At 42.1% G+C, this 15,647-nt stretch overlaps 1 protein-coding gene across 4 annotated transcripts in view; it reads right to left on the bottom strand.

Moving 5' to 3' along the window:
* Positions 1–8,327: 8,327 nt before the first annotated feature.
* Positions 8,328–15,647, bottom strand: part of ENTHD1 (ENTH domain containing 1) — a 44,615-nt gene continuing 37,295 nt past the window's right edge. For all 4 annotated transcript variants that reach the window (XM_080971389.1, XM_080971386.1, XM_080971387.1 and 1 more), the window contains 2 exons: positions 12,642–13,073; positions 8,328–9,143 (listed from right to left, as the gene is read on the bottom strand). In XM_080971389.1, the coding sequence (XP_080827515.1) occupies positions 8,551–9,143; positions 12,642–13,073 (1,025 nt within the window). In that variant the 3' untranslated portion in view covers positions 8,328–8,550. The remainder of the gene's footprint in view (positions 9,144–12,641; positions 13,074–15,647) is intronic.

Below are 15,647 nucleotides of genomic sequence, written 5' to 3' on the forward strand. Positions count from 1 at the left end.
CCGTGGGGGTGGGGGTGGGGTTGCTGTTGTTGTTTTTTAATCTCTGAGGCGGCAGGGCTTGCTAACCGCTAGCTGTTTGGGTGCTTCCTCTGCAAATACGAAATGCAATGGTGCAAGCTACTAGTATGCTCCACAGGATACCCAGAAAACAACAGAGATAGATCCATTAATTGCTTGTGCATCTCTAGGCCCGCTGGATCAAGTTTGGTTTATAGGAGAAGCATAACATGTATGAAATGATACACCACTCATTCAAAATGCTGAAACCTTGTAAGCTACAGGTTCTTCATCAGGTCTCCTGCTCCCAGTCTTTCTCACTATGGTGAAATGTATTTCTATTCAAATTTTAGTGATTATTTCCGAATTTGCATGTGCACAAATCTGTGCTCTCTTTCGGTGATGTGTTTCCTCTTTTTGGTAGCCATTCCCATACTGTGTGTGGAACTCTTTACAGATCCATATAACCTGTACAGTCCTCATAGCAATGTGAGCTTGTCTGTTTGCTTTACAGGACTGAGTCAGAAGTACAAGCGTCAGTCTAGTGTGATCTGTGATGCATCCTCCAGCTGTGTCGTCCTCTGATTTTTCAGCAGCAGGAGACTAAACTAAACCTTGGTAAACAGGCTGCAATGACTCCACCATTTTTTCTTATTTTTCTTTTTTATTTGTAAAAAAGCAAAGCCTTTTGTTCAGATCATCTGAGATAGAAAGGGCTCCTAGTACCTGCTTAATACCTTTTCCCTTCCTTTAATTGGCAAGGACCTATTATCTCTAGATCAGCTCCGCAAAGCAATGACTGGGGATTTATAGTCTTTGATCCCAGTTGCTTTGATTCTAACAGCTTTTAACTTACCTTATTTATTCTGTAAAAGTGAATTCAAGCCAACATTATCTGCCCTGGGTTAAATCATAGCAAATGTGGAAATACTATATTTAAGAAAGCAAAAAGCAGGTGCAAAAACACAAAATGAGAAATAATGTGTTTGAGTGGCAGTTGGGGTGTGGGTGTATAATGTATTTTATAGCTTTATAAGATGCCATATATATATATATATATATATATATGCCTTTTTTCCACTCCTATATATATATGGGAGTGGAAAAAAGGCTATTAAAAAAAATTTGAAACCCCTATCATAATTAAAATTACAAACTATACAAAAATAGTAATAAACAAAATGCTGTAAAAGACCAATAACATTATTATTTTATTATTTATTGAATTTATCTCTCACTCTTCCTCCCAAAGAAGCCCGGGGTGTTTTTGTTTTAAACAAAACCAATGCAGTAAAGTGGTCTACAAACAACAACAGCTAAAAGCATTCTGAAAGTGGTTACAGCTAAAAACATTCCATCTAGTGATCTTGAGGTTCCTATGAACAACCATTAAATTCCTCAGTAAACACAGATGTTTTCAAAGCCCTCCTGAAAGTTAGTAATAATGGAGACAGATGCACTAGGGCATTTCACAACTAGACAGCTACCACTGGAAAGGCCCTATCCTGGCTTAGTGCCATCCAGGGAACCCCCAGAGTTAGCACCACAAATAAGACCTCACCTGCCACAATAGGGTCCAAAATGGTTGTTACTGGGGAAGCTGCCCTTTCAGGTACTTGGGCCCCAGGCCCTTTATAGGCTTAACTGAGCCATGAAAGTAACATAATGAAACCCTAAGCCTAATGGTGGGGAAACTTAGTCCCAGGCCTCTCCCTGTCTGGCCCTCAGAATTGTCCCCAGGCTAGACCTCTTACAGGCCTGGCTTGGTCCCCATATACACCTCAACTGTCCTGATTTGACTGGGACATCGTGAAATTACAGAAGCCATCTTGGCTTCTGATTGGATCCTGGGATGTCCCGTTTTGGCTTCCGCAAGATCACAGCCCCAAAAGATGCCCATTTTGTGGGTGGGGGCAAGATCGTAGCCTCCAAAGACACATATTTTGGGGGCACTCATAGAGGCAGTGGCAGCATAGGCACAGGGGGGGTGGACCTTGACACCCTCTTTGTCCCCGCAGCCCTCACCCTTGGCCGTGGAGAGACAATAGTGTTTGAAAACCAGTTCATGTGGTCCCTGTGCTGCGGGCGTCTACATTATATTGTTCTTCATCTGCTGCTTCTTTCTGTATTGTGTTAAACTGTTTTTAGCTGTTGTTATTGCATTTTGTACATTGCCTTGCGACATGTGTGGAAGATAATTAATTAATTAATTACTAGCTTAACGATGTTGTTGCTGATGATAGCAGCAGCAGCAGCAGGAAAGGTGTGTCATTTCAACCAGGGCTCATTATTGTGTGAGTGGTTGGGGAGCAGTGACATTCAGAATTATGCCCACGTGGTACCTAAATTTCATCAAAAAGTGCACAGCTTTAAGATTATTTTGAAAATAGGTTATCTTCGAGCAAGCTTGTCTCTAGCATATGAGTAATTATTTCAATTGTCTGTTTTCACATGCCGTGGATTAAATGTCCTCTAGAAACATAGGGCAGTTGTCGCAGAAAGTATTATTTTCCCCTCAGTGAATTGCTGATCATTTTCAAATGCTATTTAACAGCAGCCTGGTGACTTTATTTATGTCCCAACACCTGCTTGAATCAGGCATTTAGAGCACAGATTCAAAAAGTTTGGCTTTTCCGTGTTAATTGCATTTTATATTTTATTTCTCCCTTTTGGAATGTTGCACATCTCGGATGCCAGAGGCAAGGAAACATATTAAGCTAAAGGTCAAAGAACTGAATTTGTAACTCAACAAAAACCCAACAAAACATTTGGCCACGTTCCATCGCACTCTTTACTGTTGACATGACTCAAGGGGTTTGCAGATGCATGTTTGTGTGATTTAAAAGTGAAGCACTTTTTTCATTTTCAAAAAAAACATTTTGAATATACTTCACAGCACTTCAGAGACTAAGACTCAAAATCAGAAACATACTTGATGGTTTCGTGAGGAGGATTTTTCACTTTTTAAAATTTAGAGGTTCCAACAAAAAGGTAGTAAAGGCTGCAATTCTATGCTTCTTAATAGAGTGCCCCAAGGGCCATAGGATTCCTCATATTTCCCTCTCTAAGGATGGGTGTGTTGTGCATGGGCCATGTCTGGGCAGCACGATGTTTGAGCCATTCTCTTTGATCACCTGCTCCCAGATACTCACAAATTGCATTTCAAAACCCTGAGAATATACTCTGTCAATGATCAGATCAGTTATAAGAATACAAGTTGACTTTGGTCATCAACCTGGGTGCTTCTGACTGCCATTTTATCTCCACAGTCTAAAGATGAAACATGAGGGGAAAGGTTTTGAAACAGAAGTGACTCACAACCCAGCCCATGCCAAAGCCAGCTGTTTGGCATATTTATCAAATTTTTTAAAAGAGTAAGTTGTGGTTGTGGAGGAATAAATCATTGGTTGTCAATACATTATTTTCAAGGTGTTCAGTGAAGGCTGATTCCTAGATGTGTCCAAGGCTCTTGTCATCATTTTGGGGTCAGAATCAAACAGCGTTGCCTGACTGATTCTCACACAGACAAGCAATGCTGATTAATTATTTGAGTCTGTCGGTGACCAACCAGAGTCATGACAAGAAGAATCCATATTTGCTTTGGTTCAGTTCGCTAAATGGAAGTGAACTTATTTTCTGGCTGGGAACAATTGGGCTAGAGTTGAGTGTTGGGTCTTCATGAATTGGTGATTATCTGCCCCATCTTAACCCGATCACAAGATGATGATGCACCAAGCAACCATGTGGTTTTGGGAGATGTGCAGCAGTGTGAGGAGTAGCAGTCAGGGTGTGCGGTGGAACAATCAAATTACCACTTTACATGTGACGTACAGCACTTGCTACCTCCCCAGCAACACACATGGCCATTGCACTGTGATAATGTAAATTAATCCTGAACATCTTTTGGAACATTTCCTTCTTTTTTTTTAAAGATATTTATTAAAGTTTCAGATAAAAAGAGACACATCAATAAAAACAAGAATTTAAAAGTAAAAAGAAAAATACACAATACAAAATACAAAAAGAAAAAAGAAAAAACAGTTAAAAACAATTCCATCTTTTCATCACTACTTTTGAATTTACTTATTTTCTGGACCTCCTCATACCTCCCTCTTTTGTATTCCATTTCAGTTTGTTTGTCCAGCAATTCCTTTCCCTCCTTTTTAATCCCAATCCTTAATCTCAATATAATATAACATTAAATTTTTATCTATTAATAGCCAATTTTCCATTCTTTTAACCTTTTTAATCCTGATCCTTAATCTTGATCTGTATATAACTTTAAAGCCTGTACAGCTAGAAACCACTTAATTTCAATCCATCATCACTCTAACTTTCTTTAATTTTGCAATATTTCTGTAGGTAATCTTTAAATTTCTTCCAATCTTCTTCCACCGACTCTTCTCCCTGGTCACGGATTCTGCCAGTCATTTCCGCCAATTCCATATAATCCATCAGTTTCATCTGCCATTCCTCCAGTGTGGGTAGCTTTTGTGTCTTCCATTACTTTGCAATAAGTATTCTTGCTGCTGTTGTTGCATACATAAAGAAAGTTCTATCCTTTTTTAACACCGATTGGCCGACTATGCCCAGGAGAAAGGCCTCTGGTTTCTTCAAGAAGGTATATTTAAATACCTTTTTTAATTCATTATATATCATTTCCCAGAAAGCCTTAATCTTTGGGCACGTCCACCAAAGGTGAAAAAATGTACCTTCAATTTCCTTACATTTCCAACATTTATTATCAGGCAAATGGTAAATTTTTGCAAGCTTGACTGGGGTTATGTACCACCTGTATATCATTTTCATAATATTCTCTCTTAGGGCATTACATGCCGTAAATTTCATACCTGTGGTCCATAACTGTTCCCAGTCAGCGAACATAATATTGTGTTGTGTCCAACGTCTTGAGCCCATTTAATCATAGCAGATTTCACCGTTTCATCCTGAGTGTTCCATTTCAGCAGCAAGTTATACATTCTTGACAAATTCTTAGTTTTGGGTTCTAACAGTTCAGATCTTTTGGAACATTTCCTTAGACCTTTGGGTGTCTACCAGCTTGCATTGTGGATGAGTTTAAGTTTCAGGTTCCCATGAAGCCAAATCTTGCACTAGATTATGCAATGCAAAACAAGTCTGCGGATGTGAGCACTGAATGCTAATAACCTTGACAATTTTTATTTATTCAACTTGAGAATTTATAAGCCACTCTGTATTTAAGGAATATTTGAAATAAATTCACAGAGATAAGTCCTGCAACCTGCTTCTAGAAAAAGGAGATATTTACTAATGCCATTTTGAAGTAGAAATGGATGTAGTCTCTCTTGTCCCTTTAGCCTACTTTCTCTGCATTGAGTAGAGCGAACAATTCTGCTTCATAACACAGTCTGCACATGTCCCCTTCTATAATGGCTTTACTTTTATAGGGAAATTGCTGAGCATTCTCGATGGATTCTCCCCACTTCCAGGGTCGCTTCTGGCAACCACCATTAGGGAGCTGTTTTCAAAGCTCAATTAGTCTAGCTGTTTGCCTCAAGACGTAAGTGGTAGTTGTTTGACACGCATGCTCAAGTGAGTTCAAGATAGATAGATAGACAGACAGACATAATAATCTTCTCCCTTTCATGTCCGAAGTAAGAGGAAGAACAAGCAAGTGGTAGGTCCTCTGCATGGAGAACATGGAGAAATGCTATTGGGTTACAGAGAAAAGGCGGAACTATTCAACACCCGGGACGCGGGTGGTGCTGTGGGTTAAACCACCTAGCCTAGGACTTGCTGATCAGTAGGTCGACGGTTCGAATCCCCGTGACGGGTGAGCTCCCATTGCTCGGTCCCTGCTCCTGCCAACCTAGTTCTCCTTCTTAGGATATCCTTTTTCAAACCTAAAGTTGCATTCAAAACTTTTTTTTTTTTTTTAGTACAGTAAATGCACAATTTGTCCCCATATGCAGTATATCTACAAGTGCTCAGGAATTATTATAGCCCTGACCTGTTTTCTTAAGCTCTTGGGAGAAACAGACACACAGATACACAATTTATTTCAACTTAAGGATGAAAGTTATTTCTTTCATCTTATCAAGTTGGCTCTTGCCTGCAAAAGCATACATCACAATCAATGCATTGGTCTTTCTGATTCCACATGGGAAAAACCTATAGTCCTGCTGAGCTGTTCTATAAGGGCAACATGGAGATGAGGAAAGAGAAAACAAGACAGCCATTGGTCTGGTTGTAAGGCGCCGGTCAGACCAGGCTTGGCAAAGAAGAGTTTGGATTTGATATCCCGCTTTATCACTACCTTAAGGAGACCTTAGTCTCAAAGCGGCTAACATTCTCCTTTCCCTTCCTCCCCCACAACAAACACTCTGTGAGGTGAGTGGGGCTGAGAGACTTCAAGAAGTGTGACTGGCCCAAGGTCACCCAGCAGATGCATGTGGAGGAGCGGAGACGTGAACCCGGTTCCCCAGATCACGAGTCTATCGCTCTTAACCACTACACCACACTGGCTCTCACTGGCGAGGCAGCACCATCCTCCATTGATGATCAGGTGGGGTGGGGTCTGATGTGGCATTGCTTCTTGGAGAGCATTTTGTCAATGGAGTTGGGCTTTCAAGTCTCAATGAAAAATGGCATGCTTTTATACCATGTTTAATGTTGGAGCAGCTTTCTTGTAAAAACACGTTTTGGTGCTTCTGCAATTTTAAATCTGTGCTGTAGAATATAAATCCAAGAGTTGGGAGCTCAGGCTAGCATCTTGATGTTTAATAGGCGACAAAACAGTTCTAACATTGTCGTAAATAATAATAGCAATAGCGTTACCATCAGAAAAATGCTAAATGAAAAGTTTTAAAATGCTGTTATCTGGCAGGGTTTCAGATTCTCAGCAGAAGTTTTTGAATGGCGCTAGGTGAAATAATAGAATGGGGGGAGGAGTTACCTACCTTTCAGGGGATCTGCCCACCCCAATAATTTACAACATAATAAATATGCTTTAAAAAATCAAGTGATTAAAATAAGAGTAAAGTAATAAAGCAACATTAAAAATAGAAGCAGCAGTTGAAATAAATATTAAAACGCAGCACAATAAAAATCAAGGAAATGTCAACTGGAAGGCCAACAGAGAGAACAACACATATGGGGTGGGGTGGTGCAATGTAATTCAAATTGCAATTTGGCTACCACAGAGAACACCCTGTTCCTGGTCTTCTCTCCAACCTCTCTCCAGTGGACAGGCTGTGATTAGCCCTGCCTGTGTTTTCTAGTATGGCAGGCATAGGGAACCTTGGCCCGCCAGATGTTGCTGAACTACAACTCCAATCATTCCTCGTTATTGTTTTCTGGGGCTGATGGGAGTTGTAGTTCAGCGACATCTGAAGGGTCAAAGGCATTGTTGCACACCATCCCAATCTCTGAGTGGTGTCTTTAGGATGCATGGTTTATTTACACATATATACAACCTGAGCCTATGATGGAGGTGCTCACAGCATTAACACCTCAAGTGTGTCTTGCTTCTCCCATAGGCACAGCCTTGGACTCCAGGAGAAATCAGCCAGTTGCTGGCTGCTTCTTTTGATGGAGTTGCTGCTGGATCATTTGTTCAAGCTGCTCCATCTGTTGCTCTGGAACTTCTCATTCCTAGCTCACACACATACACAATTTCTAACTCTGGCCTTTGTCTTTCTAACTAACAAGCACAAAGCCACTTCCTTTGTTACCTTAATGGTCCATACTTAAGAGGCCATTATCAAGAAACTTGCCTGGTTGTTCCAGCAATGTGAATCACTGCTGGATCCAGGAATTGGAAGGGACTCAAACATTAGTGCCTACCACCCCACCACAAACCCCTCACAACAGTATCATGTTCACTTTATGACACCACATGATCTCTTCTGGGAAAATGTCACTAGTCTCTTATTGTCCCATGAGGTATTTATCAGATGGTATATACACTATTCATTGTAATCAGATGGTTTGGCTTTCTTATTGGCATTTCCATTACTGTTTCCCATTGCAGGAACTGTCCTGTGGCCTTAAGAGCCGCCAGGTAGTTTTAATGAACTTGTGTTTGGCCCAAAGGGGTCCTGTGTGCACTGATCTATTGAGTACTTATTGCAAATATTGGTGACCTCCATTTTCAGGTTGTTTCATGGGTGGCATGGAATTTTAGGTATGCAGAGGCACTGAGGAAATATGGTCAGCATTTTCAGATAGTTACCTAACTGCTCTTTATTTCTGGGGCTAATGCTTTGTTTTTAGTGCTTAACTCAGATGCGCTGGTTTCAAATATTCAATAAATCAAGCTGCAATTTCAAATAATGAAAATATTAACCACATTTAAAATACAAAGACTTAAACAACAATTTATTTTTCATAACAAGAATAACAGGTACACATTTGTGTGTGCACATATATAAAAACATCTCTTTAAATTAAAACATTACTTCAGCTCTAAACTATGAGATCTAGCGAATTATGTAAAGCTGATGAGTAAGGCAAGATACATAACAGATCCAAGGTTCCTTAATTAAGTTGCCATTGTGAGTGCCAGGGTCAGCTTCAGCAGTCTGGGGGAGCTGCCAAGATTTTGCTCATATTTTGCATGGAAGCCACCATATTTGTCAACTCACTACTGATAGTATGCAGCTCCTTTGCCATACTGCAGAAGTCCCCTCTAAGTCCACAAACGGCGTTTTTAATCTCTTCCAAAAGGGTCATGGCTTTTTGTTCAGTGTTCGTGCAAAGGAAGTGTGTACCGGGCAGATCAGCAGCAGGAGACTCAATTGCGGCAGCCACAGGGTGTGTATCATGCACCACATTGTCTTCCCAACTCTCAGAATAAGCGCGGCAAGTTCTACGCCTACAACTATCAATGTTTTTGACCGGACATTTTGAATTATCTGGAAGAAGACTTAGGATGTTAGCATTTTCAAATACATCAGGCACTTGGCAGGGAGAAAGGGAATTTGCAATCCTTTCTTTGAGATCGTTAAAGAAAAGAGAAGGCAGTCCAGGTGGTGGTGTGAGCAAATAAGAAGGTCCACGGGAAGGAAAACAATGAGGCTGTGGGGTGTTGTTTGGAACGGCTGACTCAGGGGATGACATTGAGAAAGTGGAAAAGGAGGATGTTGTTCCCATTGAGCCGGCAGAGTCTGAAATGTACATGAAAGAAAAGTACATAATGTTATACATTATTTGCCAAAAGTAGATATTCATTTTTAAGACCCCCTGGACCGTGCTAGCATCTTACTGAAAATAAATGGAAGTATCTAACTTACAATGTTCCATGTTTAAAGAAACAACAATCAAACTGAAAGCAAAACATGGCTTTCAATACACAATGGAATCTGGAGCTTAAGATAGTGAGATTTATTTATTTATTACCTGGATCAGCTGTTCATCCAGATAGGGGTTGTCCGTTTACATTATTGGATATGTAAGTTCAAGGAACAGGTCTTAGGAACTTCCCCTGAAACAGCAGAATGCTGGCAATGGATATGCCTTAAAGTGATCAGGCCTTTTATCCCTGTCTAATCAATACATGGAATGAGAGAAGGGCATTTATTCTTTCGCCTCAGGCAATATTACAGCTCCTGAATGGCAACACTCCACATAGCCAGACTGCATTTGTACTGTGTCCAGTGCGAGGGTCTGCTCAATAGTGTGGAACTTATGGCAACTGACACAAGAGGTGTTCCATGTGACTGATGTGGGAAGCCAGATCATTTGCAAGAGAAAGACTAGATTCAGTAATGCAGTGAAGTTTGTAGAGAGGTCCGTTGCAACGGCATTGGGTATGCTCTGGCCGCCTCATGTGTTCCCCTGCCCCTCTCTCTCCCCAATCCCTTTTCATTTCTCCCCATAACCTCAGCATTCCTTTCCTCCTCATATCCCTTTAATCTCCTTTCCCTCACACTAAAGAAGTAATTTTGTGTTTTATTTTCAAGACTCATGAACAGGGCTGGTCCAATACAAATTGCTGCCTGAGGTGAAGGACAAAATGCCTCCCCTTCCTGTTCCATATAAAGAAGCTAAGAGGGGTAGCAGGTGAAACTTGCTTCAACACTGACTGCATACACTGTACTTTAAAAGCACATTCCCTCCACCCACCCCAAGAATCCTGAAAACTGTACTTTGTCAGAATGTCAGGAATTGTAGCTCTATGAGAGGTGAACTACAATTCCCAGGATTCATGGGGAGTACTTGAAATGTATGGTGTGTATGCAGCCACTGGTGATGATGGGACAGTGTACTCCACTGTATCTGAGGGCAACAGAGCAGGTCATGTGGCACACACAATTCTGTCATCCAATACCTTGCCTCTGCTACTCATCCACCCCCAAAATTGCCACCTATGGCGCACCCCCCCCCCCGTCTTCCCAACGGTAGAGCCAGCTCTCCCCATGAACATAAAATGCTTTGTGCATAACAGTTCAGCTTTTTTCATGGCTTGACACCTGGAACCCCCAAATGTTTCAGTGAGTGAGGGTTGCGGGGAAATGCTGGAAAACTTTAATTCCTTAGTTCTGACTCTTCATTTTGGGATATTCAGTAACTGTCAAATATCTGAACAGACTATTACTGACACGTAGCATTTTCTGTATAGAATTTTACTCACGTGCAAAGAAAATAAATGGATACAATCTGTTCACGTGTCACAATTTTTAAAATTGTATGGTATAAAGGTCAGAATGTTAAAAGACTGGGGAAATTGATATGGTATTGCAAAAGATGACCACTAGTTTCAAATAAATAATAGTTTGGGCATGATTGTGCATGCAGTTAACATGCCTCGTTTTTATATAAAAATAACGGAAGGGAGAAATCATGACCCCATAGAGAGGGAGGGATATTAAACCCTTCCCCCATATCATGATCACTGTGAAAGTTATTGGGCCAAATCAGACAATATGGTAGTCTTAGGGGGTGATTTTCACTCAAATTGCAGTGCAAGTGGAAAATGTTGTCCTGTTCCCCCTTTGCTGCATCCCCATTCTTGATAGGGTACCCTGCACCTGCTGTTTTCAAAGTAAAAAACAAGACATGTTAAATGCATATGCACATTTCATGCATTGTCTGGCTTGGCCCAAAATTTGTCCATCATCTTGCAAGCAAGCTATCCTTGGCCTGTTTGAATTCAGTATGCAGGAATGGACTAGTTATACAAGTTCTTACAACAGCACTAAACTCATTAAGTTTCACCTTGGCTTCTGTTATTTAATATTTACTATGAAGCTTCAGAAAGGTGCCACTAAGGCTTTGTACACATTAGCAGCTTAAAATGCAGCAAGGTCATTTTCTCCACTGCATTTCAAGTCTCATTTTTACAATGCTGTACACAGCAAAGAGGGGGTGCTGTTGTACTCAACCCAAGGCATCAAACAGCCGAATTTCTCAAGAAACTAAAGCCTACATATAGATTGTTGCTAATAGCATGTGTATTCAGCTTCAGACACCACTGGTGATAGTCAGGGTTGGCTTACCCACGAGGCAAAGTGAGGCAGGATCCACAGGGGCAGCAGATCTCACCTCCAAGAAGTGGAATCCTGCGGTGCAATCCTTGGAGACCAGAGCACTCACCTCTACAGTGGCCTCTTGGCAAACAGGAGGACTTGCTGGTCTCCTCCTAGCCCTAGGGAGGAAATGGTGGGGTCTGCCTTCTGGGGTTTCCTGAGCTCTGCACCCACCTGGCGTGATTCACAGTGAGCCCCTTCCCCCTTGTATTGTGACAGCCTTTGATTCCCACTTCAACCATCAGGTAAGGTTGGTTTGATTCCCCACCTCCTCTTGCTCCCAATCTAGATTTTTATCCCCCTGTTGTTCTCAATGTAAATCTTCACTCATCCCTTCTTCCTGGGGGGGGGGGGGGAGTGGGAGAGTGCAATTTTGTGGTGCACCTCAGGTGCCAAAATATATTAGGCTGGCCTTCGGGGTAGCACACTGGGCCTGGATTAGACAGTAATATGTATGCAGCCATGACCACTTCAAAATAATGTCCACTTGATGTCCCTTTTAAATATAATAAGAGTTTTATCTGCTGTGTAAAGAGAATGCTATAAAAGCAATTACAGTGGTGCCCCACAAGACGAATGCCTCGCAAGACGGAAAACCCGCTAGACGAAAGGGTTTTCCGTTTTGGAGATGCTTCGCAAAACAAATTTCCTATGGGCTTGCTTTGCAAGACGAAAATGTCTTGCGAGTTCCTGCGGGGTTTTTTTCCTCCCCCCCCCTTTTTCCCAAGCCGCTAAGCCGCTTATCAGCTGATCCGCTAAGCCGCTTAACAGCTGATCCGTTAAGCCACTAAGCCGCTTATCAGCTGATCCGCTAAGCTGCTTATCAGCTGATCCGCTAAGCCCGCTAAGCCACTAATAGCGCTAATCCGCTAAACCGCTAATGGGCTTGCTTCGCAAGACGAAAAAACCGCAAGACGAAGAGACTCGCGGAACGGATTCTTTTCGTCTCGCGAGGCACCACTGTACTAGCATCATAGACGTTCACTAACAGTGTCTTAACATCTAGAATCAATGGAACCCAACCCCCTGGGTATTATTCACAAAAGTATTACAGTTTTGCAAAAGCTATAGAGAAAGAATTTGGATGGTGAAGCAACAGGCATGTTTCTATGATGGACATGGAAGCCACAAGCTCACCTGGCCTTGGGGTTGGTTGGCTGCCTAAGCTGGCTGGCTGTACTGTGCTTGCCCTCAAGAAGCAGAAATTTTTCAGGCTAGATTCACTAGGTTGCTGAGAAGAAGCTGGGGTTGTGGTTTTCATTATGCTGTTTCCCAAAGAATCAAATGTTTGAAAAGTTGGAGATTGATAGAGGGTTTCAACAGAGGCTTCAGTCTGACAGCAAACAAAATCTGGTTTGGTGTTCTGTCTGTTGGTAGTGATAAACTCTTCTGGGCCCAATGACCAAAGATCAAGCAAAGTTTCTGCAACTTTGTGGCTGTATACACTGGACTGTGTCTTCGGAGGAGATTTAAGCATAGCTTTGGAAATAATAGAACTCTTTGATTTCCTGCCTGAATCCCATTTTGGAAAAGTTAAAGGATTTCTTTCTGAGGGATTCAAATAAGTACCTGCAAGGTAACAAAAGTTATGTCACAAAAAATAACATTATTTTTTGAATGGAAGTATATAGTTTCATTGTACGGGACGCGGGTGGCGCTGTGGGTAAAACCTCAGCGCCTAGGACTTGCCGATCGCATGGTCGGCGGTTCGAATCCCCGCAGTGGGGTGAGCTCCCGTCGTTCGGTCCCAGCTCCTGCCCACCTAGCAGTTCGAAAGCACCCTTAAGTGCAAGTAGATAAATAGGTACCGCTTTATAGCGGGAAGGTAAACGGCGTTTCCGTGTGCTGCTCTGGTGCCGGTTCGCCAGAGCAGCTTCGTCACGCTGGCCACGTGACCCAGAAGTGTCTGTGGACAGCGCTGGCTCCTGGCCTCTAGAGTGAGATGAGCACACAACCCTAGAGTCTGTCAAGACTGGCCCGTACGGGCAGGGGTACCTTTACCTTTACCTTTATATAGTTTCATTAGTATATTATATCTTACATGATTGCCAAGTGGCTTCAAGGTGAATACAGCTAAAAAGCAGAAATATAACAACAGAAAACTACAGTATAAAAGATCATACAAGCAGCAGATAAAAGCTGTAAGACCAGCAGATAAAATCCAGATAAAACATCAATAAAACAGTAGGGTATCCAGTACTGTTAAAACTCCTAATAGGGCAAGTACATTAAATATATAGAGGGAATGTAAGGGGGGGGGGGAGTATAATGTCTAGATAGTGTGCTATTAATTTTTCTTTATTATTATTTATTAAATTTGTATAACACCCTTCATCCATAGATCTCAACAGTTCACAACATTAAAATATCAAAAGTTTTTTTAAAAAACCCACAAAATACATAACAGCACATACACTGCCACACCTGCAGATGTAAAGGAGAAGTAGAGCTGTGTGTCATCAGCATATTGCTGACAACATACCAGTACTCCAAACCTCTGGATAATCTGACTCAGTGGTTTCATGTAGATGTTAAATAGCATAGGGGATACAACTGAACCCTAAGGAATCCCACACTGAAGGCTCCACGGGGCCAAAGAACACTCCCCAAGCATCACCCTCTGGAAATGTCCATCCCTATTTCAGGACTTCCGGAGGCGGTGCCATCGGCAATGGCGGATTCCCTCTAGTATTGAGGGAATAGCTCCTCGGAAATCGGGTCTTGCCGCTACGGCGAAGCGGGGACCCCCTCAAAAACCACAGGCGGGTGAAGCGTGTGACCGTGGGACTCGGCGGGCACCTTCAGCGCTCCCCCAATTTGCAAGGGAACCCTGCGAGGGGCTCCGGAGCGAAACGGGTTTGACACGGTGCTGAGAGTCGATCGCTACTTCCGTGGAGTGAAGCCGCGCAGCTGTTGCCGGAGAGCACTGACCTCTTTTCCTGTGACAATTCGGCTATTAAACAACAACCCTTGAGTAGGTCAAGCTTTAAGATTGGATGCTAAAGGAAAAAGAAGGTTTAATTTGGTACCGAAGCGGCAAGGTGCAAACAGGAAGTCCACCTTCCGTTTTGTATATAGATCAAAGCAAAGACTGTTTAAGCTAAGACCGGGAGAGGTGCGCTAAAAGATTCAAACCAAAACGTCAAATAAAAAGAACTCCCTCCCTGAATTGACAGGGGAGGAAAGAAGGGAAAGTATTTTCTGCCTGTTAAAAAATAAAAAGGAGAAGGAAAAGAAGGACAAAAAGGGGATATAAGACCACCACTCAATCCTTGGGAACGGATTGCTAAGACTAATAGAACTGTCGTTTTGAGAGCCGCACTATTTATGGACACTGTAATTCTTTGACAGCCAACTCTGCATGTGAGATACTTTGGATTTGAAACTGTTATTAACTTTGCTGTAGGGGGACTTTTGAAGAGTTGGGAAGATACTGACTGTTATTATTACTGACTGTTACTGTGTCCCCCTAGAGGCTCACTGAAATTGTTACAATTGGTTGGGGAATTTTCCATTTCTAACCAGCCAGGGAATTTTCCACTGCAAAACAAGCCTGATCGTGGGAGTGACCTTGACTCGCAGACAAAGTGTTATGGAGGAAAAGACAACAAGATCGGGCAAGGTTAGACTCCAACAGACCAGCGCAGCATTGCAACAGCGCAGAGCATCTGCATCTGGCCCTCCTGTACCACAAGGGGAAGACCCGGCACAAGCGGGGGTAAAAGGTATGACATCGGAAGAAGGATTTACTTCAGTTTTAAGTAAAATTTATGAAACTTTAGATAAATTAAGTAAACAAGTTACTGAAGCGACAAATAAAATTGACCAGAACACTATAAGCATTAACAATTTGGGGCAGAAGGTAAACTCAAATACAGAATCTATTGAAAAATTGCTGCAAGAATCTGCATTAAATCAAAAGACAGCTGAGGAAGCAAAAGAAAAAGCAGTGGCTGCAGAGGAAAAGATAATACCGATATGTAAACAGCTTGGAGACCACCAGTCACAGCTTGGGGCCCATCAGTCACTTTTGTCTATGATTGAATTGAAGGAAAAGCAGACCAATCTGAGGATTAGGGCGGTACCTGAACTTGAGAAAGACAGCCTAAGTGATTTTCTAACACAGGAATTTGCAGACTTTTG

This window comes from Podarcis pityusensis (assembly GCF_964106645.2).
Source record: "Podarcis pityusensis genome assembly, chromosome: 10".
Classification (NCBI taxonomy): domain Eukaryota; kingdom Metazoa; phylum Chordata; class Lepidosauria; order Squamata; family Lacertidae; genus Podarcis; species Podarcis pityusensis.